Here is a 22,824-nt window from a genome sequence, read left to right as displayed (position 1 = left end):
ACGCTGCCCTACGAAAACTCCACTCGTTCAACAATCGATTGTGGATTGTCCAACCATAGGTGATGGTTTTTGTGGTTATAGAATCGCTTCGAAAACCCACACAGCTTGCAGTCAACTTGTAGGTAGCACAGTTTCTTGTGTCGATAATCGTGAATATCCGCCGTAAAGCCGGGATTCAAGTGGACACCGCAGCGCACACAAAGCGTACGCTTGATTGCTGGTTCCCTGCAAGCGAAGCGAAGGAGAAAGATGTACAAACCTCACCCGCCTTAGGCAAGGAAAAGATACTCACATTCGCAGTACCGCTTTCTTGCCGACCGATTTGGTCAATTTGCCATAGTATGCTGCAAGCTGTGGGTTAGAGCTTGACATCATTGTTGCGGCCTGGTACAGAAAGTTCATTCTTTCGTAAGTCTCACGACCGGCACAAAGTTTTGCTTGCTTCTTTTTTTCATTTGTTGCCACAGGTTGTGTGCCATTTTGGGATGCTGGCTTCTTCTCACCGGCGGACATTAGAGGCCAGATATCAATTAATAACACTGAAAAGCAGCGACCAATCTGTTGTGCTCCGTTGATGCGTGCGTTTGCCGGTAAAAGGAAAACAAACAGCTGTCATATGGGCAAAATTTCACCACAAAATTGAAAAAACTCACCACACAACAAGTGGTGGATCGGTTTAAGAGAGGTTAGGTTTAGCTCACTTGAAAGACGTTCAAAACTCCAAAATTATGTTTCTGAGGGCCACAAGAAGCGTAAAAGCGAGCGTATAATTCATTTATAATGTTAAATCTTTTATGCTTCGTGTGGCAGGCTTAAAATATAGAAACCACCGAACCACCGATCACCGAAATGTGTCTACATTCGTGTTTTTGGTCCCAGAAAATTGAAATCGAAGAGGTAAGTTGATTTCTGAATATTATTTTCTGTTTTTTTTTTAGATTTTGTTGCAGTGCTTTTTTTTAAATAAATTTCCCAATGTGGGAAACATCCCGACAGGGCCTATCTGGTAAAGCAGGGGAGCAGGATCGCGATGTATCATCGCTCTTTATTTAGTATTTTACATAGTACTTATAGATCTACACTTATACTACGGACATTCACAAACCGCGAATATAAAAGTGTAAACAAAAGTCTCAGCTCCGCCAGGGATCTGTCAGTCAGTTGCAATGCCGCTCTTGCTCTACACAACAAACGGTTAGCAAGGATTAACAAAGTGGTTAACAACAAACGGTAAACTAAGTGTAAACCCAATAAAGTTGAGCAAACGTGGCCAACATATCCTCTTGCCGCAACAATATGATGAGCGGCATGCTGGCGAGAACCGTGGCCACGGTGTAGGAAACACTGCGCCAAGCTGTATGTCGAGGCCGGTGGGTCGCTGCACCCATAGCGGGGCTCCACACCGGGCGATCGAGATCACCGCATTCGTGATCAGTCTGCGTCGGCCGCTCGTTGCTCCACAGCGGTCCATCAGAGCTTGCAGTACTCGCGTTACCCGGTTGGCTCGTTCCATCACGTATGCTATGTGCGGTCTTCATCGCAGATGGTCATGCTGTATCCCGAGGTACCGAATCATCTGTTTCGATTGGCAGAAGACCCGGTCACCGACGATAATGCTCGTGTGAGGACGTCCCCCTTTATGGCTACTGATGACGAGGACCTCCGCCTTTTCTCGGGCAAGAGAGAGAGAGAGAGAGAGAGATCTCCTCCATCCAGCGCTGTACTAATCGCACGGAGTCCTCAGCAGCATCTCTGGCTTTCTCCACGTTGACGGCCCGCTCGATGAGCGAAAAAGAATACATATTTATTTTCATCCTAAATTGTCAATGTTCATTTCCAAGAACATGAAATCGGTCTCCAACCCATCATTGACTGGTTCCACGAACCCGTAATCGGTCTCCAACTCATCATTGACTGGTTCCACGAACCCGTAATCGGTCTCCAACTCATCATTGACTGGTTCCAAGAACCCGAAATCGGTCTCCAGTTCATGATCTTCTTGTTCCAAGATATTGGAATCGTTCTCCAGTTCATAATCTTCCAAGAGATAGGACTCGTTCTCCAATTCATGATCTTCTTGTTCCAAGATATTAGAATCGTTCTCCAGTTCATAATCTTCTGGTTCCAAGAGATTGGAATCGTTCTCCAGTTCATAATCTTCTGGTTCCAAGAGATAGGACTCGTTCTCCAATTCATGATCTTCTTGTTCCAAGAGATTGGAGTCGTTCTCCAATTCGTGATATTCGCGTTCCAAGAGAATGGAATAGATAGGATGGTAGACGTTTGACCTTGGATGACGACAGGTTGGACAGGATGTGGACTCCTGGAACCATCGATCGATGCACTCATCATGAAATTGATGCCTACACTGCAGGATCCTTGCTGTATCATCCAGTTGCTCCCAGCAGATAGCGCACTGTCTGCAGTGAGAAAATGCGTTACAATTTCGTTGAAGATCACGCACTTGGATTTCACTTGCCGTTCATTTTGTTCTTCCATTTCGAGACAAATAAATGGACAATTAGACGAAGACGGAGATGCGATCTGTCACCGTAGTCTTGTTGAGCGATAAACTTGTCTCGTGTGTGACGAGAATCGTTCACGAAGGGAAACCTTTTCACTGTGCAATTGAGAAACAATTGAATACTTCACTGCGCTTTAGATATTCAGCGCTAAGAATAATACGCCTCCAGACAGAATTTAGAGAGTAGTTTTTGAGTTTCGATTGATTCTCCTACGCGACGAGCTTGAATACCGCTTTTTCACTCCTACTGCTCTTGATATTTACTTTGTACGAAGTGACGGCTACCTTGATTGTCAGCGGAAAATGTCAACATGTACCTGTCGGCAGAGTAAGGCTTCTTTAAGATCATTTCATTTTCAAGAGGGAGATTTATTATAGCGTATGGGAGATTTATTAATGAGCGAGATTTATTGGCGTAAGTAAATTTTTACACCATGTTCAGTACTTGAGAGAAAAGATATGGAACGAACGACTTCAGGAAATAATTCTACTCTCAAAACGTTGTTGAAAAATCACGACTTATAAACTGTATATCTGGGGGCCACACGAAGCGTAAAACCGAGCGTAAAATTAATTTATAATGTCGTGTAGCGGCTTAAAATATAAAACAGTGTTTACAATCATGTTTTTGGGCCGAGAAATCGAAGAGTTGATTTCTGAATAACTTTATCTGTTTTTTTAGATTTTGTTGCTGTGCCAGCAAATAAGAACTTACATTATCCTCTGTATGTAACAGTGTTTACGCTCGGTTTTAGACTTGTTTTTACGTCTCCGCGGACTCATAAACGTTTTTACATAAGCGCAAACAATTTAGCTTTTTAGATTAATGTCAGTCGAGTGTTTACGCTTCGTGTGGCCCCACCAGTACGAATTGGGAGAGAGCAGAATCAACTACTAAACTATTAGCGCCCGCGTCTCTTGAGGAATCATTCAGCTTACTCATTAGAATTGTCGTGGTAACGAACTTATGATCACTCATCATGATTCACTCACCCTCGAATGCTAACATTAGTACGACGAATTCAAAATGATGACATAAATACAATCAATATGAAGACAGTAATCGATTCAAAAAATTTAAATTGACAGAAATAAAACATCGAACTTAAAAGAACTTAGCTTCATACCCAATCTAAGGCTTTTATTTCCTTGGCTCCTTTTCATACCTACTACGCGTACTTATTAAGTAAAATAAAGTAAGATTATCAATAAATATACAACACAAAAAAACTGTTTGCACTTCAACCGGAAGCAAGCAACATTGGACGGACAACAATTGAACATAAAATTTGTAAAATAACATAAATACACAGTTAATGTACACAACCTGTAAAACCATACACAAAATACTGTTTCGTTTCGTCCCTGGGACCGTTTTGTCATCCCGCATGACACCGTCATCACGCTAGACCACCCCAAAGTGCACAACTTTAATGTTGGGAACCTTTTTTTCTTCTTCCTTTTTCTCCATTTCCCCGTTACCGTTGCTGATAAGATCTGTAATGATAGAAGACCACACCAAACAACCAAAATATAGTTTTCCATTATTTCCGTCAGCAAAAGGGGCTGGATAATTTCTATCCGGCGGCGGTTCTACCTTGCATCGGTGTGAAGTCCTTCAAGTAGTCTTCGTTCGGATGGCACAGCGGTAAACTTTCTGCCAGCTCCCGTTTGGGATCAGCAATGGAAAACGGTCCGTAGCCTACCGAACTCCCACCACCGGTCGGCAGCATCATTGGTTGTTTTCGAAGCTTTTCCACAATCAGCTTCTCCTTCCGCGGTATTTCCTAGTGATCGGGGAAAACTCATTTTAAATCGTGCTTTTTTTTGAGTGCATCTAGCGCCAAGCTTACCGGCACAACGGCAACCGTGACGGTGTCAGAGAATTTAACCTTATTCTTTTCGCCTCCATCGCGCTTCGTGATGGCGGACGAGGAGGAGGATGCTCCACTGCTTCCGCCCGCCGAGTTACCACCGACCACCATCAGGTGGTGGTGACTGGTGACACCACTTAGACCCCCAGGACCGTTGCCAATCCCGCCGGGATTCACTGCCGCCTGTCCCGCGCCCGCGAGACCGCCTCCATTGGATAGGATCGAAGCCGTCGGAGTGTCAAGCTTTTTTCTCGTCCCATATTTTCCCATCGCGGCCGTTGTGAGCTGCAACTCGAACGGTTGCTGGTGGTGGTGGTGCTGCTGTTGTAGCTGAAGTTTCGACGGAATGTTTCCCGAAATCAGCGGGTATTGGTGAATGATGGTGCGAGGGGCGTTATTACTGTTCGAGCTGCTCGTCGGAGCTCCTGCGACGGCATTGAACCAAGGTTGCGGTTTTCGACCCGCTCGTCGAACGAAATCCGGCTCATCTTGTACCAGCGGAATGCCGATCGTTTGATCGAGGATACTAACGGGCGCTGTATGCGAAGATGCCACCCCACCCGAAAGCATGCCGCCATTGGCTTGGATGCCTTGCGACGGATATCCTCCTACCGGGTGTGTTGGGATCCCACCAAACGCACTGCTCGCAGGAGGTTTAGGAACGACATCGATAACCACGTGCTGCTGATGTGGTTGTTGCGGTTGTTGCACCAAGTGCAACGGATCTTGATGATGATAAGCGGGTGGAGGTCCAATAAAGCGTGCACTGGTCATCGGTTGCCCTCCGGTTCTCGCCTCGCCATAATCAGCGCTGTACAGTGGGGGTGGAGCAACCGAACTCGGTAGCCCACGGCTAACCGTTCGATTCGAAACGTCCAACTGATCCATCGATAGACTGTTGGCGTTGGACGAATAAAGCCGAAAGCGGGCCGCTTTTTCACGAGGATTCACCAGCTGCCGGGGACGGTTGGTAGTCATCGCAGGTGTTACCAATCCGCAAGATCCTCCTTCATCCGCCAGCAACAGTAGGTTGCTCGAGCTGAGAGATTTGCCCCTCAGCTTACTCTCCGCTATCCGTGCCTGCTGCTGTTTCGATAGCTTTAGGGCCATGGCTGTTTGGCTTCGTTGTATGGCGAATGGGGTAATTCCAGCGGCCGACATATGGTGAGACGCGTTTTTGGCGACATACGGTAACGGTGGCCGATCTTGCTGTACGAAGTAGTCCGTTTGTGGTTTGTTGACGTGCAGCGATCTACTCGCACCCATTGCCAACGGTGATCCGTCCACCATCTGCGGTAACGGAGGATGCGCGAGCGACTTTGCTGTTGCCATTCCGTTCGGTCGTTCGTCCTTCCTACCCCGCCAGCCGGGATTCTGATGGGTTTGTGATGATTTCGAGGAGCTGGATGAGGTTGAGAATGTCCTAAAACTTCGTTCACCAACATCAGCCGCATTTGTTGTTGTCCCGACATGTGCCGACCGGCCGTCGCTTGATCGTCCTTTTCTGTCAATGGTTTCTCGGCGGCGAACTCCATTTACGGGCGGCCGTTCACTTCGTCGGGCAATTTCTACCTCGAACGCCTCGTCAGCGTCTTCTTCTCTGCCTGCTTCGCTTTCGTCCTCTTCATCAGCACAACCGTCCTCCTCACCGTCGCCAGCATCGTTGCCATCATCGTCCTCCTCGTCGTCATCGAAACTATCCGCACACATCGAACAGGACGAATTCGAGCATAGGGAATCTAAAGCATAGCGAAAAAAAAGGATGATAATAACAAGTTCAGAGGATCACTCCTCTTCCCAAGTTGTTCCTTACGTTCACTGTCACTCGATCGGTCGGTGCAGATACGATTAATATCCTCCACCTTCCGTAAAGCTTCTCGCGCCAATTCCGGATCGCCGTCCAGTTTGGCTTTGTCGTGCAGCTTCAGAAACAGATCTGCATCGTTAATGTCGATCGCCAAACTGAACGCCTTGTTGTAGGATTTGTTGCGCAGCAGGTGGTGAAAAAACTTTAAAGTTAAGTCATTCACCTGATCGCCAAACTCTTGCTCCGTTTCGTAGCACAGTGCCTTCACGGGCACCAAAAAGCTGCCCAGGGCTTTCTGCAGCTGTAGTTCTCGCTCAGTGCCGAGGGGTTGTTTGAAGATATAGTTCGCTATCCGGTGCAGCGACAGTAGACACATTGCACCGTACGTGTCCCAGTTGAGGCTGAGTAGGATGTTGATCGCCTTTTCGACCTGATCCAACGAAATATATTTGTGCACCAACACATCCGCCGTGAGCCCGGACGTGTGCACGTCTCCCTTGAGTCCAGCGCCGCCGACAAAGCGTACGCATGCCAGTGGACCCTGCTCGAAGGCACATAAGAGGAACGAATCGGTCGTTGCGTACGGTTCACTGTGATCAGCGAGTTCTGGCTTGCGGGTCCAACACAATCGCGCCAGATTGAGGGTTGGGGCGTGCGGGTGACCGAAATGGTTCGACAGGTCGAAGGTACCGGACGGAATGGCGTCTTCGTCACTCAGCAACTGCATCCGCACGCAGGAGAGCGCAATGTCGAAGCACTGAAGTTGGCACTTTTCGTTCGCTATCACCACCACCGACGAGTCGCTGTGCCACGCAACGTACGTAGGAATCTAAAACGAGCGATTCATCGATAAGCCGCGAGACGGGAAAGGATTGTTCGCAACACTTACGAAAGCGGCCTTCACGAGGTGTGTGATACCACGGCCTTCGTCGAACAGGACGATCGAACCGTCGATGCAGCCGAGCATAAGCTTCTCGTGGTCGGGACTGAGTGCGTTGCAGCAAACCTGCGTTTGGAGTGGAATGGAGGTGACCGCAACACGCCGCATCTTCGTTTTGTTGATTTGATAAATGCAACTGTCAATCGTTACCTCACCCTGCCACAGGTGCCACCGGTGAAATGAATGGAAGAAAAACCGTTAAGGACCGCTGCTAACAATGGTTCCACGTTGGGGGATCTACCTTTTTGGAAATCTTCTGCTCAACGCAGTGCACCTGGTAGTCGTTGAGCAGTGAAAATTGCACCGAAATCGGATCGTACTCGGTCCAGTAGTAGCAAAGCAGCTCCATCCGTGCGCCGGCCAGTTTGTAGACGTGCAGATTGGCCCGATCCTGATCCTTAATGGTGGGCCGCCAAGGGTACACCTCGTTCTGGGACGATTTCGTCCAGACGATCACCAGATTGAGGCTACTGCTACACACCAGCCGTTTGGGAACCTTGCGCGACGAGGAGCCGGCACCGCTCAGCAGCACGTTGCAGATTTTCGGCTCCATCAGACTGATCTTCTCCGGGTGGTTCTTGCGGGTGGTTGGTTTCTGTAGCTGCACGAACGTTATCTGATTCTCGTGGTACGCTACCAGAATGTGATTCTGTGTTATCACCACGTCGGTGATGTGCTCCGACACCAGCTTGCCGATCAGATACTTGTCGAAGTAGATCCGACATATGTCGCCGGTGAACGGGTTTATCGAGACGTAAATCAGCAGCCCATTGGACAGCATCAGCTGCAGGATAACGTTGTTCTTCCATTTGCAGTACACGAGCCGCCGTTGGCGCAGCTCTTCCTCCAGCATACGAAGCGAGTGGCGCAATTTGTTTGGCTTCTTGTTGTCCAAGCTCCATTTTAGGCCACGCGACTCACAGTACTGACGCTTTCCTTCACCGTACAGCGTTCGGCTTGATTCGAGCTTTTTGTCGTAATATCTACAAAAAGAAATAGGTAACGTGAACTGTGGACCATGTTCACCTGGTGCTAGTCTCCAATTTGCCTGCCAGATTGCTTGGTTTCTGTTTCCTATGTCGATGAATTTGCATAAGGGTTTCCGCGGGAGAACTCGTTTAACAAGGTGTTGACAATATTGCACTGAATTCCGAACGTTTTGAAAATGTTTAATCATAATCACAACACGTTCTGCATTATTCTATCAATCCACTCGCCACCACAAATCATCGTGCTGATCATCGTGCTTTCACGCTCAAGTGGGGTAATGTTTAATTTTTTCAATTATACATCCCACTGTGTATAATACATTGTTTCCACGGATATGCATGCGATGGTTCTTGGCCGATGAGCATGCCCGTAAATACGTGCACGGGTGGCGATCGGTGTAGGTTCTTGGTCGGGTTGCTTGTCCGGGTATGCGCTACAATTATGATTACCGCCGCCCTTTTACAATGACCTTTACCGTGCCGAGCTCTACCACTGCGCCCCGGCGCTATAATAATGATGGACAAACGGTATATTTTAATTGCAGATCACGAGCACGCATCGCCATCGCGTTCTCTTCGCGTGGAGGGTGTACCCACGATCAAGATGTTGCCCTGCCGCAGGTGTATAGCAAGGAGAGCAAGGTGTATGCACTTGCCCAAGCGCGTTGCATCGCAACCTGATTGATCATGCTATTTAGCATAAATCATTTCTTGCTACGAAGGCGGCACACGGCTCTGCCGTGAACATAATTCTTCCCGCAAACCCACGCGGTTCGCGGTCTAGGAGGGGGACCGGGAGCAGATAGCTTTCGATCATCGATCGTCGCAACGAAGCTCACGTTCCCTTTCGCGGTTCACGGTTCAGCTAAGTCGTAACAGGTAAGCCTTTCCATTTACCAGATACACCCAAATTTGCATCGAAACAATGCGATGACCACCACCAAACCAACTACCACATCATGTCGCCACTCGCGGTACGGCCCCCGCGTAGATGGCTAATTGTGTGTATTTTGTTAGTTGGGGCGGGAAAATAATTATCGAAACACCTTGCGCCAAGCCGTAGCGCGCCTTCTTGTGGCCTTCTTCTCAAAACGCGGCGCTTCCATCCAATCGGTGGGATGATCCCCCGGCGTGTCGCATCGTAAAGTGCGACTAGCTTTTCTGTAGTGCTATTTTTCTCTTATTTAATGCGGGGGCTTGCATCGCCGCGCATAAAATCACCTGCTTCCCACTGTGGGGTCGCCCGCCCGGGTGCACGATGGGAAGTCTCTATGGTAAAAACCGCAGCACCGTGAACAAGCAGCGCCAAACCACAGTCCAGATCCTCCCCACCGACGACAAAAGACAATAGATTTAAAGCACCGCACTGCACCGTGCGACGACGAAGCACCTCTTCATTTGGCGCACTCGGAGTGGGGTTATAGTTTCTGTTTTTTTTTAGTTTCATCCTCCTCCGAACCCGATTCCAACTTTATTGCATTCGTAGCAATGTGGCACCGAGAATAGGCAAAAAAAAAACGGCGAACCAAATTATGCACGACGAAGACGGTACACGATGGGAAAGTGAACTCCCGAAAAGCGCGTGTCTGGTCTGCGTTTGAAAGGCTTTTTTCTGTATGTTTTGGCGTAATCGATTAGGAAACCTTTAAATCTTAGAGCAAAGCCATTCAGCGGTCTTGAGTGCGATCGCATGCTTGAAGGGGAGATTATTTTAATCCGTTTGTTCATGGTTTAGTTTCCCTTGGGTCTTGATCATATTGTTGATCCACAGTCCTTACTTCGTCGTGCCCAGATCGGTATCCTTGATGACGATGTCCTCTCTGGTGGACCAGAACCGCAGTTCGGTCAGTAGCGTCAGCATGATGCGCTTCGTCTGCACGACGTACTTCTGGTATGTAAACAACTGCCGCGCGTATGTGTGCGTCTTGGGCAGCAACCCTTCGTTACTCCTTCATTCTGCTGCCGAGGATCGATGACGATGACGATGTGCTGCGTAACGAAGACACGGCCTTTTCGTTACCGCACCGCACTGCCGTTGTGCTGCCGACTCAAAAGCATAGTTGTAATCGACGATTCGGCCGCGAGTGGCCCTTGGCGATCACTTATTACTCGGCGGTCGTGCACTAAGAACACTAACACACATCGGCACAACACACTGGTAAGGCACAACACACCGATTTCGAAGCAACGGGAGAGCCACTTTCTCACGGTGAGAAATTCGCCGAGCAGCCACTTTTTGCTCCGATCCAGAGACCACACTTTCTCGGTAGATTTGTATTCACCTGTGACCACTTTGCACATGACACACACTCCGATCCGATCCGATCGGTTGCCGGAAGCAAATCCGTTCAAAGTTGAGTCTGATCCCTGCAACGACAACCTGTTGATTGTTCGGCCAAGCGTGCGACTCAATTAGGGAGCCATCTTTCTACGTTCCACGGGCTAACTGACTGAACTGGTGGCTGGCGAGCCCGCTGTCAGTTTTGGCGTTTCACGATCGCGATCTTCGTCGGGCTCGACGCCGCGGCTCGCACCTTGCCCCACCCTTCCCCAAGACCGTTGCATCATTTACGATGCGGAACAATACATACAACGGATCGCAGCACACAGGTGTGCAGCTGTTTATGGTGTCGAGTTGAAGCTAGATTCATATTCCGGCGTGGATTGATAGGCAAGATAGCTTATTCTCGAAGATTGTTCCAAAAGGTGGACGACAAGTAGAATCAAATTATTGGGGAACATTCAACAACATGTGATCGAAAAGATAAAGAAAAAGGACTCTTTCAGGAAATAGTGGCTGCGCTGGTGCGAAACTGAATGATCATTGTTTCTTGACCACAGACACCGATTTATATCGTAAAACAATGCTAAGCAGCATTATGCGAATCAATTTATTGGCTACTTACGGTTGGCAGGTTGATCAGGATTCTTCGTGCGAACCGATTTGCCGATTCGCTCGAACAACGCATCGATGGTTTCGTAAATCACACGCGGATTCATTTGATAAATTCCATCGAAACAAACCGAAAACACTGACACTGAAACGATGCAACAACGCACTTTGTCCGTTCAGGAGTATTGCACGAAGTAACTGAATATTTTGTGCTATTTTGCGCACCGCACGGAAAGTAAACATTTGAATGCGCGCGTTCGTTCGACGAAGGTTGTCAAATTTTCTCTACACTTTGTGGAATACTTTTGCACCTACCGGTGGAGAGTGGTGAAAATGGATTATCCTGGCGAAATTTGAAAAATTTACGAAACGAGCGAACCTACCGGAAACGCAGTAAATAGTAATTGTTTTTCCAGTCCTTTATCATGCCATCTTAGTTCTCGAAGCTAATAAATATCCCTCCGACTCACAATTGCTCATTCCTTCGGAGCGCTCAGCTGAGCAAGTGGTGAGTTCGCCCTGCTGGTTTGACAGTTGGTGTGCTGTCAAATTGCCGGTCATCGTTCGGCGAATTCACCGGAAGCGTTCGGCCAGGGCTACCAATTGCACCGCGTGAAACAGTTCGAGTCCGACAGCTCCTAGCAAAGTATAGTCTGTTTGCTGGCTCGTTCGACCGTACGGTCGACATCATCAAGCCCGTCTATTTAATTGCGATTTTAACGTTCATCCTCGCTCGCCCCGACAGCCCGTGACTGTGCGTTCGATCGTCCATCCGTCCGTCCGATGGTTCGTCGTTTGTTCGTTTCATCGTCCATTGAATAATTTTCGATTCGATTCCTTGCCGGACACGGTCACGGTGTGCCACTAATCCCGGTCGGGCCGGTCTGTCGTTCCGTCGATCAGATTGTTGTTTGCTCTCGTTGTTGTTCGGCAGACAGACAGTCCTTTGTTGTGCGCTGCGGCAGATGTGTGGCAGCATCAGCCGTACCGACCGACATCCGTGTTATTGCCCTCTTGAATTTATGCAAAGCCATTAGCCAGAAAGGAGCAACGCATGGCAGGAACTTTGACATTGGGAATTTGTACGAGAATTGGCACGCAAACTTCAAAATAATGGTGCAAATTTCCGTGCATTACTAACCTGGCTTTGAAGAGCCGGCAAAGGGATTTCACACGCACACAGAAGCGAAGCGCTGCTTTCAACGTTTTTTTTTGCAGTAAATTATCTGATCAATGACCTCTTGTGAGCTTCGGATGGGTTGCTGGAGTATATACAAAAGATTATCTTATAATTAGCATACGGGTATATTATGTGAATAGTTTGACAATATTTCTTAACTTTGTATTCTTCATTTCCGTTCTCATTTTAGAACTGAGCAAAAATCCTGTTGAAGGATTTTCGGCCGGTTTAATCGATGATAATGATATCTTTCGATGGGAAGTGTTAATTATCGGACCTCCAGATACGCTGTAGTAAGTATTTATTGCGAGTTTCAAACATGTATGATCCATGGTATAGTAGGTTGCGTCATTATTCCACAAAAAATCGAAAATTCAAACTAATTAATTTGTGTGCATTTTGCTCTTAGCGAATTGCCTTAACGAGAAAGCATTTGCAATTTACTCACTTAGTGCAAGTGTTCTTTAGTTTAGGTAAAGTAATGTTCGTTGTATATAACTATCGGTTGGATTCATGTTCGATCGATTTATACAACCGACAACAGCTAAACCATGCAGCCAAGAGCAAATAATCAATATATGATGAACATTAACTTTGAAAGCTTTTTAGTTGATGAATACAGCTTATTTTGAACAACATTTATCGAATAGTAGCTGATCGATTTGATTTCTTTTAGTGAATTGTTGTGCCTTAATCAGTAAATCTGTTTGAATTTCTTCCAGTGAGGGTGGTTTTTTCAAGGCACATTTGCACTTTCCCAAAGAGTACCCGCTAAGGCCGCCGCGCATGAAGTTTGTCACAGAAATCTGGCACCCAAACATCGACCGCAATGGTGATGTGTGCATAAGCATCCTACACGAGCCGGGCGACGACAAGTGGGGCTACGAGAAAGCGTCGGAACGCTGGCTGCCCGTGCACACCGTCGAAACAATCCTGATATCGGTCATATCGATGTTGGCCGATCCGAACGATGAATCACCGGCCAACGTGGACGCGGCGAAGGAATGGCGAGAGGCGTATCCCGAATTTAAACGAAAGGTAGCGCGATGTGTTCGAAAGAGTCAGGAAGATTGTTAGTAGGATTTATAATGCTTTTTTTAAAATTGTCTTATATTTATTGATTAATTATTGTACGATTACACTTACCTTAAATGAACGAAAGAAAATCATGGAAGTGCATCTAAACAGCCGTTATCTCGTCTACCACCACTGTATCTATCCTTCTTATATACTACGACTATTACTAGAACTGCTACGGCAACGACACCGGTCGCTCTTAGCTATCTGTGGTTGAGTGCGGAGATTGGTTGGGAACACGGTTATTAGTTAGAAATGGAATGGCAATGAGAACAAAGCCACGGAGCGCCTAGCCACTACGCTATACAAGGGAGAGAAACCGCGGTGGGTTTGATGGAAGATGGCTGAACAGATAAACGAACGATGGCGCTTCAGAGTGCAATAGCTATGCCACCGACCGCTACTACTGCTAAATTTGGATTATTGTGGGTCTGTGATCGTAAAGTAGAACCTTTAACGAATCGATTTACTTAGAAAACTAAGAACCGTCGGCTAAACGAAAAAAAGGCGTATCCTGTGGGGGAGGCCACCAGACATGGTTCGTTTTCACCAAAATGAAACGATTGCAGCAGAGCGATTGCTTCTGTTGTCGAGGCACGAGGATTCCATGTGCTCGTTTTACAATACAAAGTCAGTTTTTCAGTCTTAGTTGACTGGAAAATAATAAGAACCGACTGAATGCTACCTGTAAAGGTGGCATAATTACGATGGTCGATTTAGCTCAGGCGCCAAATAGGAAGTGACCAAACACCAGGGCAACGCAAACTTTTGTTTTTCGCTTCCTTGCAACGTGATTTTGCTTAGGTAAATGTCCGCCGTTATTTTGTTGCCAATTTATCTACCGTCAAATCACTTCTGAGCCACAAGTTTCAAACAACAAAACAAGTTTGAAATTTAGGTAAACAACTTGATATGCAAGCACGCCTATCACAAGTAACAACTAAAATGGATTGTCTTTTAGCCCAGAATGAGATTTGATTTTATGAAAGCTAGGAACGTTCAACTGCATTCAATCAAGAATCTAAAAAGGTCCTAGCAAATTTGTAGCGCCAACATAAAATGGGCTATCAAAGATAAAGAAACATCCGAAAACAGCGCCGAAAGTCTGCAGCGGGATGTTACGCTTTACACAGGGATCGATGCGACAAGAAGAAGTCGATTCGTGTGAGAGGATTGTTTCCGTTTGCGCAATCATTATGGTCATGGATTAGCATGAGCAAGATGAGTATGTTTGAAAAACTCAGGAACCTAAATTTTTACATTTACTCAAATACCGTGCATGGCGAAGCTACGCGAAAAAAGCATTAATAAAAACTAAAACATAAAAAAAACAAGTATCGGCGATTCGATAAAAGCAGAAAATGACCCAATAACGTTGACCAAAAGCCTGGTATGGGCTTATACCGTACCATTACCATCGGGGCAAACTAGTCGAGTGCAAGACGCTCCGCTTTTCTATTTGCATCTCCTGTTTTGCCACTGCACTCGAGTACAGATCACACAGTGATCTCATGCGTGACTCTCAATCCATAGATCGGATTCATCTACGACTAATAGTGTAATTTATGTAAACACTTTTGTATGATTTTCTTCGAACTGTAACTGCTGATGATTGGACACTGTTGCTGCAGAGCTCAAGACAAGATACACACGTCGTACACATGTTTCCATGATGAGCCAATTTTAGTCGCTCAATTGTGTAAATAGCAAAAGTTTAGTAAAGCTTCTTTTATCCTTGATTTACTATATTACGCGTATAATATAACCAATGGTAATTATTAGGCAAAGGAATGTCAGTAAAATATTAGAACACAAGGATCAATGATCTTAAACCGGAGCTGATCTTCGCATTCACGGTAAGGCGACTCAGTAAATATGCAAATGGATAACATCGGTAAATAGGTAACTGGTTGTGAAAATCAATCGGTGCCTGTGTGCAGTGTGTACGCTTCGTGGAAGATATGTACGAACGAAAGAAAGTTAGCGAAAGGGAGGTTAGAAAATTGGAACCATTTTCTAACACAATAAAACACGACTGACAAGCAACGACACGTGGCCAACCGTGAAAAATGATAATCGTCTGTGTGCGTATGATTCCTGTTGCATCAAGGATGGCTACGGGATAACGAGAACGGATCGGCAAAACTTGTTTCTGAAAAGATAACAATTGAGATTGAATATAGCATAATGTGTGCAGCAGCAGCTGATGAGGGTCGAGGTACGCGTGACATTGTCACCAGTAATTAATGTTTGAGGCGACTAAATACCGTTTAAACACTATGCGTTGGCATAGTAAAAGACAACGTAGATAGGTTTAGGGCAAGGGAAAGAGAGATGCGTTGCGGCACGTTCCTGAAGGCATCAAAGGTCGCTTGAAATGAACCACACTAGTTAGAGATCAGGAAGGAGTCACAGATTTGGTCTGATGCATGTGGCAGACTTTGTCTGGTGCCTGCATAATGAACAATATTCCTTTTAGCTCTACAATACCTTGTTTTTAGCGCGATATTGTCTCGGCAGAAACTACTTTCCATTTCTTATCCTACCTTCGCACAGTTGTGGTCGAAGGAACCGTAATCCAGGAAGAAGCATAATGGGAAGAACACCGAAAGATCAACCAATTGAGATGCACAAGGCGGACAAGTGAGAACATTGAAACACAATACAAATAAAGAAGGGCTATAGCTGGCTGAGGTTAACTATACACAAAATGCAATCTTCATTAAATCGTTTGAAAGAAATTAGGGTGGGGGTTTTGTAGAGAAACGGAAACCATTTTCGTTTTGAATTGGCACGAGCTTGAATATGATGAATACGACCTTCGTTTACATAACGATTGGTTACTTTACCGATTGCTGCCTCACTTTGGTCGAATATTTTTGCAATATTTGGTTGTTTTACCATTAAAACTCATATTACTGACCATTTGATGTTTTTGATCAGTTAGTTTAGACTGTTTCAAAGTGTTTGCCATCTTACAAGCTGAGAAACAGCATAATGTATAGTGAATTCATTACCGTGCGTTTCTCACTCTGTTGAATATGAAAACATGTAAAAAATCACGTTGATATTGCTAGCAAAACTAGACAATTTCCCAAGCTTTCCACGCTAGTATTTTGCTCGTAACCATGAATGCGTCAAGCTGTTAATACAAACACATTGAGTTCATTCATCATAGTATAGGTGAGCTGCAAGGAAAACAAAACATCGCGAACGCACGTGCTCGCGGTTCAACGTTCCGATAGGTCATTGCGTAGCTGAAGCTCCTATACTGTGTACTGCGTAGTACCGGCGGTTTTAACGGACCGGAAAATTGTCGCAGATGTTACCATCCAACTGCGCCTTAAATCGAACCTTAAATATTACCGACACGATTGCCCTCCGGTGTGACAGGGGGTGGGCGGGCGGCCAACAATCCCGCCCGTTGAAATAAACCGTTACAGAAAGCAGCATAAGGCTACAGTGGGGGTGACGTGTTAATAGGTGACCGAAAGTTCCAAGTCGTCTCGAGCATCAACTGTCTAGGGTCAAAGGTTTAGCGAACGAAACTCTGTTAGCCGCGTCCGAGACGAAGATACTCAGAGTGATATTTGCCCCCATATGTATGGAGCAACGACGTAGAGACGCTACGCAACGCCAGGCTCCGGTGGGCTGGTCATGTCATGAGACTGGCGAACGAGGAACCAGCCCACAAAGTCTCCTTAGGTCATCAGGTCAGACGTACGTAGGCTCCGCTTGAGATGGCGGGATTGCAGGCCAAGAACGCGCGGCAATTGCAGTACCCGGATAAGTAAGTTATTATCCACCTGGCGTGTTTCTCCAAATTAATCTGTTCTCTTTTCTAGTGAGCGCTTACACAAATGGAAAATCTAAGAGTGCACAAGCTGGTGACGGCAAGAAAGCAATTCTTTCCGTGACTAATAACGAGGAAAACCCATTTTCCTTGTAGCGGGTGCGGAACGTCTCGGGACGGCGCACGTTTCAAAACATTATCCACCCACCGGCAAAAGATTGGGCGCCCTCCCATTACACACACACTCGCACATTCCACGCGATACCTGGCCACGAAGACGCTCCGGCTCCGAGAGCGTCGGAAGCTTTCGGCGGACCGGACCGGATCGCGTCGTCGTAGCATAGCCGAGAAGGGTTTTCTCTCGCTCGTTCTCTCTCTCTCTCTCACCCTCTCGGGGCAGCGTCGTTCCCGCGACGCACTCGCTCTCGAAACCAGCTTCGAATGCGAATCGAACGCTTGCCTTGCATAGGCCGGTCGGCACACACTGAGAGGAGACGGTTCGATTAAACTCGATGAAATCATAAAGGCACGAGATCAGTCGAGTTTCGAATACAGCCGCGGTTGGGTCACACACCAGCCGTTACGGCGCGTGGCGTAATCGACGCAAACGCGCGCGGCAAGTGGACTAGGCAAACAAGGCACACAACAAACCGCACAATATTCCCAACAAAGCCAAGTTTTTGCAGAGAACGCGAACTGTCGAAACCGCGATCGCGGTGCGTGCGTGTTTCGTGCACCAAGGGGTTTCGTGTGTGGTCGCGTCCAAGAAGGCGCAAGCTAACTGGCCGCGTGTGTAGTATGTAGGCGCTCTTTGGGAAGACGCGCAAAACCGGCTGCGGCTCGCGGCTTACAGTGCTTCACGCGGCAGGTATGATACGTTCTTGATCTTGTGTGTCAGGCTCTGTGGGCGCCCCCTGTTATTGTGTACGAGTTTGTTTTTTTGCCGTGTGGAGACGCTGAGTTAGGACGTTCCGGTGACTTCGGACTCCGGGTTGTTGTGATTGCGATCGTAGCGCTCACACGGGTGGGGGTAATCATTACGATCGCACAAAGCAACTCCGCACGCTGCGAAACAGCATTCAGCAAACGAAACGGAAGACAGAAGCCCAAGCGAAGCTAACTTGCGGTGGCTGCGGAAACTAGTTGTGAGGCTGCAAGATGAGCCCCCATGAGGCCGCAGTGGACAGGTTTAGGGTAGCGGACACAGCTCAGCCGGATCTTAAGCTCGCAGTAGCGCCACAGCAACGAGAAACACGAAAAATACCCCATCACTACTAACCATATGATTTCGTGTGGAGCGTGGCATTGGCAAACGCGACGTGCGGCGTCACTCGAGCGTGTCATCGCCGTGGCCGCGAGCATACGGCGGTTTCGGCATTTCCTGATTCTTTCGTGCGCTACCCAATGCCACCTCCAAACTCGAGGTTCGCGTTTCGCGGCCCAGTAACGAGCTGTTTACGCGAAACACGAGCCGCGAAACAGCCAGAGCAGAAAGATGGGTTTCGGAGGAGTTTTCGGAAGTTTTCGTCGGAACGTTCGCGATGCGGTGAGTTGAAAGTTTGCCAGGAAACATTCAAAGACCCCGCGGGGCCACCGTCCGTGCGACGGGTGCGATGGGTAAACTTCTGTTGAACAATCTTGTCAACCAACGAGTAAATTCTTTCTGACCGCCAGACGAGACTCAAAATTCTCGCTGCCCACTGCTGCTTCCGAAGTGCTGCTATCGATCGGCCGGAGGAAGATACAGACTATGCAGTGACCGGCAGCATCCTGCCGCGATTTCAACGTTCCATTCTGGGGCTCGATCGATGTGCGGTCGCAAACGAGAACAGCACGAGGCCATTGTTGCTCCGGCTGTAAGAACTCAGCTTGGTGGGTTGCAATTAGAGTAAGCTCCACGTGTGTGTGTGTGCCTGTATTCTCTTCTTCGTGTGGCCCACTGGCTGGCTGGCGTCTGCTTGAGAAAGCAATAATCGATTGATTTGTGACCCAATTTAGGGCCCCAAATTGCAGCAGAACCGAAGCAGACGCAAACGCATACCCCTTTACCGCGATGATTGTACACTTTAAAAGTGCATAAAAACAACGCCGATCGATGGCGCCCGCTTTCGGGGAACGTCGGCGGCGGAGGGTGACTGTTAAGGGCAGCCGCACCGAACCCGTTTTCGTGATGTGCTCCACCCCCGACAGGGCTGTGAAATTTAAATGCGGCTCGTAAGGGCGCGTGCGAACTGAAACGGGCCCATTTGCCAGCATGGCCATACATTTGAATTATTATACGCCGGCTATACGGCTGTGACTTTCTTTTCGCTGTGGTGTATTCGTTTTACCATCACATTTGCCCCTATTTCCGATCAATCCTCAATTTAAGTAGGGACACATTTGTTATCCAAAGTTTCACTGGCGTTTCTAAGGAGCCAGCTTGGAATGGATAACCAGGAAGTCCAAACGATCGGAAGTTCTGAAATATGTTTCGGATAAATGGAACTTAAATCCAAGCGTTCAGCACACATTTTGAAGTTCACTGTACGCTCGCTGCACGGTGTCCGATGGGGTGGCCTCTTCAACCACTTCAGTGTACCCCGGGGCATGCGAACGTTCATGCTGCAGCTGTTTGGTCACAGGGCTCGAACGAGGCTACAATGTGCTCTGCAGGAGAGTGATATCGTAGATGAAAGCTACTATTTTCATGCCCTGCGGTCCACAAGCAAAACCTTCTACCAACGGGGCTTTATCTAAGTTTGTCTCTTCCAGGCGGAAGGGCTCAACCTTCTCGTCAGGACATCGCCTGATAGAAAATCTATATGTATATGTGTAAAAAGACCCCTACCAGTAGAGTATTCATAAATAAAGCAACATATTGCCAGCGTTGACACGAATAGAACAATAGCGAAAGGGCAGCATAAACGGCAAGCTAGGAGCAGCACGGGGTCAGTGTTTCGTATTTGAAGGCTTTCTTGTTTGAATTTTTGTTTTAAAAGCTCAGCTATTCGCAGGTTAAGCAAACCCCAAACAGGTCGTTAATTTTGGGGTTTTCGAAACCTTCTTGGAAGACCATCGTTTGCAATCCGTGGACCTCACCGGAAGCTATAGAACCGGTAGAGGAACCATAACCAACGCTCCTGCTTCATTTAGTAATTAGTTGACCAGAAAGAAAGCAGAAAGTGTTGCAGTTTACACACTCCATTTGGTAATTGAGCAAATGAGGCCGAGAACAAGCTCCTTAAGCAAAACGCTCATTAGCTCCCGAAAGATCGGCTGCCGGCGTTCGAAATGTGGTAATGAAGCTTTTTGATTCCTACACTGTTTTTCCACCGAGTGGTAACCGGGCGAGCCGAGGTAAGTGTTTTCGCTATGTTTGGTGGCTTTTCGTGCATCAGTTGCAGAAAAAAGGCAGACCAAAACAGGAGCTAAAAATAAAGTGTTGAAGGTGAACAAAAATAAAAATGGAAAAGGCTCAGGGTTGCGCTAATGTTTGGCGGGGCGGGCTTTGCATTGTCATGGTTTTTGATCGATCAACCGCCGACAGGAATCAGGGGTTTGGGCCTAGTAGTTCGGCACCGAAGGATTACACTGCAACTGGTTCCCGGTTGGTGTGGCCAAACTGGTGGTGCTTTATTTTTTCGCGGCGCGGTTCTCGGTGAACGCATAAAAATGTGGTCTGGCCGTAAATTCTGGAATTAAAGGAAAAAAAATTAAGCATCACGTTTGAAGTCAATTCGTGAGCCAACCCTTTGCTACCTGGAAGTGGCGCCCGTTTGCACGCTGGGCAGCACGCTAATTCGAACGGAGCTACTGGTAGCTATGAAAACATGAATCAATTAATATTCAGTTGTGGTACACAGTGCACTGTGCATTTGTGGTTAAAATGATTAAGTGCTTCGGCTGCTTTTTGACAGTTTCTTTTTAATGTATTGACAATGTTGTAACAAAGTAGTCGCATAGAAATATGCTTCTAATAATAAATAGACAGGATGAATATAATGATAAAAAGACCAACCAAAGGCGTAGCAATAGTTTTATTTATTTAAACTGCTAATATCGCAAGTTGTTGAGTGGTGAGTATAGTGATTTACCAGATCCTGACACTTTCCATTCTTCTGGTAAAACTGGATGGAGAACACTGCAAAATCAAAATACTATTTTATTCGAACGCAACAAAGTAAGGTGCTAGCATCTAACTACCAACGAGGCTATTTCTTCGTGTGTTGAAATAAAACTTTGCGAAAAAACTCAAATAATTAAACTGGGAACCTTTCCAAACCGCAGATGCGTCAGCTTGTTGCAATGGCCAATCGTCCCCAGATGCCCTGCGTCCCCAGATGCCCTTTAGTTTTATCCTTACCCTTCTATAAAACTCCTAACTTGGAACGCTTGGACTTTGAAGCTTGCCGCATAATCTAGTTGACAAACTATTACCAAACTAGACACAAACTATTAGAATTTAGTTAAATTTAAAAACACATAAAAAGAAAGAATACCAGACGATTTCAAAAGAATTCAATTCCAGATTTTCCATAATATTATTCAAATGTGTCAAGTTAACACATTTCTATGGTTTTTGTAAATTTTGCCCACGCTGAACCGTAACGTCTCACAGTGGCTGTTGCCCATCAAATAAAGTAGGTGTTAGATTTTGCGGTTTGTGGAAGAGTAATGTCTATAAAATAAACATTCGTCAGTAACATAGATCAAAAAAAGGGTGAAAAAAGAAGCAAAACTCATTCGCCACGCTCATCATATCCCCGAGTGCGGCATGCTCTCTGTCCGTTCCTTAGCACACTTTTAATTATCCTCTCGCACAGCTCGGCCACATTAATTTACATAATTCCGATGGTTTTTTTAATGCTTTCAACTTCGAAAGCAAAACTCAATTACACGCGGAGACCCCCAGGCATTACGGGTACCCGGGCGTCCCGGCGAAGGGTTCCTTTGCAAGATGCAAGAGGTGCATTAGATTGTGAGGTCCGCTGCTCGCGCGCGCTCCGCGATGCACACGTGCGATGTTGTCGGATGAGCGCGCTAACGTGAAGATGTCAGCATGTCGCACCCGGGCCCATTCACGCGGCAAGGCCGCCCGAGATTAATCTCTCGTCATCATCCCACATATCGGGCCCGGCCGCACGTATCCTGTAATTACGTGTGCCGCTCCGTGCCGAAGAAACCGATGCTGGCGAAGGGGGTCGTTTTCCCTGTCCACCGTCCTGCCCCGGTCCGGCGCAGCGTCCACGGATAATTAGAATGTGCATGGTGTAAATCATCGCTCTGGCATTTGCCATTACTCACCGACGCCCGACACGCCGGCCATAAATGTTTCTTCGAATGTTGTTTCGCACCGAACGAGCTAATGAAGCATTAGTGCAGGCGTCGCGCCGTCCCCGGCACACCCGAGGCGTCACCAGACCCCGACGGCTCGCCCTCGGTTTCTTTGCAAAAACCACAAAACCGACCCGAGCCGCCTATGACGGCCCCAACCAGCCATTTTCGGTGGACCACTGGCCGCCGGACCCCGGTGTGTCAGTAAATAGAGGTACGCTTGCTTGGGCCGCCTATTGGTTTCGGGCCGGCCAAACAGCTCCCGCCCCGTTTGTGGGAAGCTAATCAGTGGAATGCGTGTACTAATGAACTATGCACATTCGGTTCCAGCAACTGTGTCCCGGAACGCGGACCACGGGTTTCCCATGCGGCAAAGTGAGCGCATGATGATCTCCATTTTGTGCCAAATGACGGCCAATGAATGAAGCGGG

General features: G+C 47.2%; 3 protein-coding genes across 3 annotated transcripts; 1 reads left to right on the top strand and 2 right to left on the bottom strand.

Moving 5' to 3' along the window:
• Positions 1-8: 8 nt before the first annotated feature.
• On the bottom strand, positions 9-567 carry LOC128273907 (ribonuclease P protein subunit p21). Its single transcript, XM_053011979.1, has 2 exons — positions 293-567; positions 9-225 (listed from the first exon to the last, which is right to left on the bottom strand). The coding sequence occupies exons 1-2, from the start codon at positions 511-513 to the stop codon at positions 9-11; spliced, it is 438 nt and encodes a 145-aa protein (XP_052867939.1). The 5' UTR covers positions 514-567.
• Positions 568-3,682: 3,115 nt separating this feature from the next.
• On the bottom strand, positions 3,683-9,995 carry LOC128273321 (WD repeat-containing and planar cell polarity effector protein fritz). The gene is made up of 7 exons (XM_053011262.1): positions 9,913-9,995; positions 7,387-8,128; positions 7,095-7,301; positions 6,212-7,034; positions 4,378-6,137; positions 4,122-4,311; positions 3,683-4,021 (listed from the first exon to the last, which is right to left on the bottom strand). The coding sequence occupies exons 1-7, from the start codon at positions 9,993-9,995 to the stop codon at positions 3,930-3,932; spliced, it is 3,897 nt and encodes a 1,298-aa protein (XP_052867222.1). The 3' UTR covers positions 3,683-3,929.
• On the top strand, positions 9,994-15,973 carry LOC128270433 (ubiquitin-conjugating enzyme E2 G1). Its single transcript, XM_053007830.1, has 4 exons — positions 9,994-10,025; positions 11,611-11,678; positions 12,398-12,500; positions 12,930-15,973. The coding sequence occupies exons 1-4, from the start codon at positions 9,994-9,996 to the stop codon at positions 13,282-13,284; spliced, it is 558 nt and encodes a 185-aa protein (XP_052863790.1). The 3' UTR covers positions 13,285-15,973.
• Positions 15,974-22,824: the final 6,851 nt, after the last annotated feature.

This window comes from Anopheles cruzii, chromosome 3, assembly GCF_943734635.1.
Source record: "Anopheles cruzii chromosome 3, idAnoCruzAS_RS32_06, whole genome shotgun sequence".
NCBI classification, from domain to species: Eukaryota; Metazoa; Arthropoda; class Insecta; order Diptera; family Culicidae; genus Anopheles; species Anopheles cruzii.
The sequence above is the reverse complement of the archived record's forward strand: the minus strand, read 5'-3'. Positions and strand labels throughout refer to the sequence as shown.

Bases quoted from the DNA above. Each gene is read 5' to 3' on its own strand.
- LOC128273907 (XM_053011979.1), bottom strand. From the start codon at position 513: ATGTCCGCCGGTGAGAAGAAGCCAGCATCCCAAAATGGCACACAACCT. The intron at 226-292 runs GTGAGTATCTTT...CTTCGCTTGCAG, and splicing joins AAGAAAGCGGTACTGCGAAT to GGAACCAGCAATCAAGCGTA.
- LOC128273321 (XM_053011262.1), bottom strand. From the start codon at position 9,995: ATGCTGACGCTACTGACCGAACTGCGGTTCTGGTCCACCAGAGAGGAC. The intron at 7,302-7,386 runs GTAGATCCCCCA...CACCTGTGGCAG, and splicing joins AGCAGAAGATTTCCAAAAAG to GGTGAGGTAACGATTGACAG. The intron at 7,035-7,094 runs GTAAGTGTTGCG...CGCTCGTTTTAG, and splicing joins ACCTCGTGAAGGCCGCTTTC to ATTCCTACGTACGTTGCGTG.
- LOC128270433 (XM_053007830.1), top strand. From the start codon at position 9,994: ATGATGCGCTTCGTCTGCACGACGTACTTCTG. The intron at 10,026-11,610 runs GTATGTAAACAA...ATTCACCGGAAG, and splicing joins GTCTGCACGACGTACTTCTG to CGTTCGGCCAGGGCTACCAA. The intron at 12,501-12,929 runs GTAAGTATTTAT...AATTTCTTCCAG, and splicing joins GGACCTCCAGATACGCTGTA to TGAGGGTGGTTTTTTCAAGG.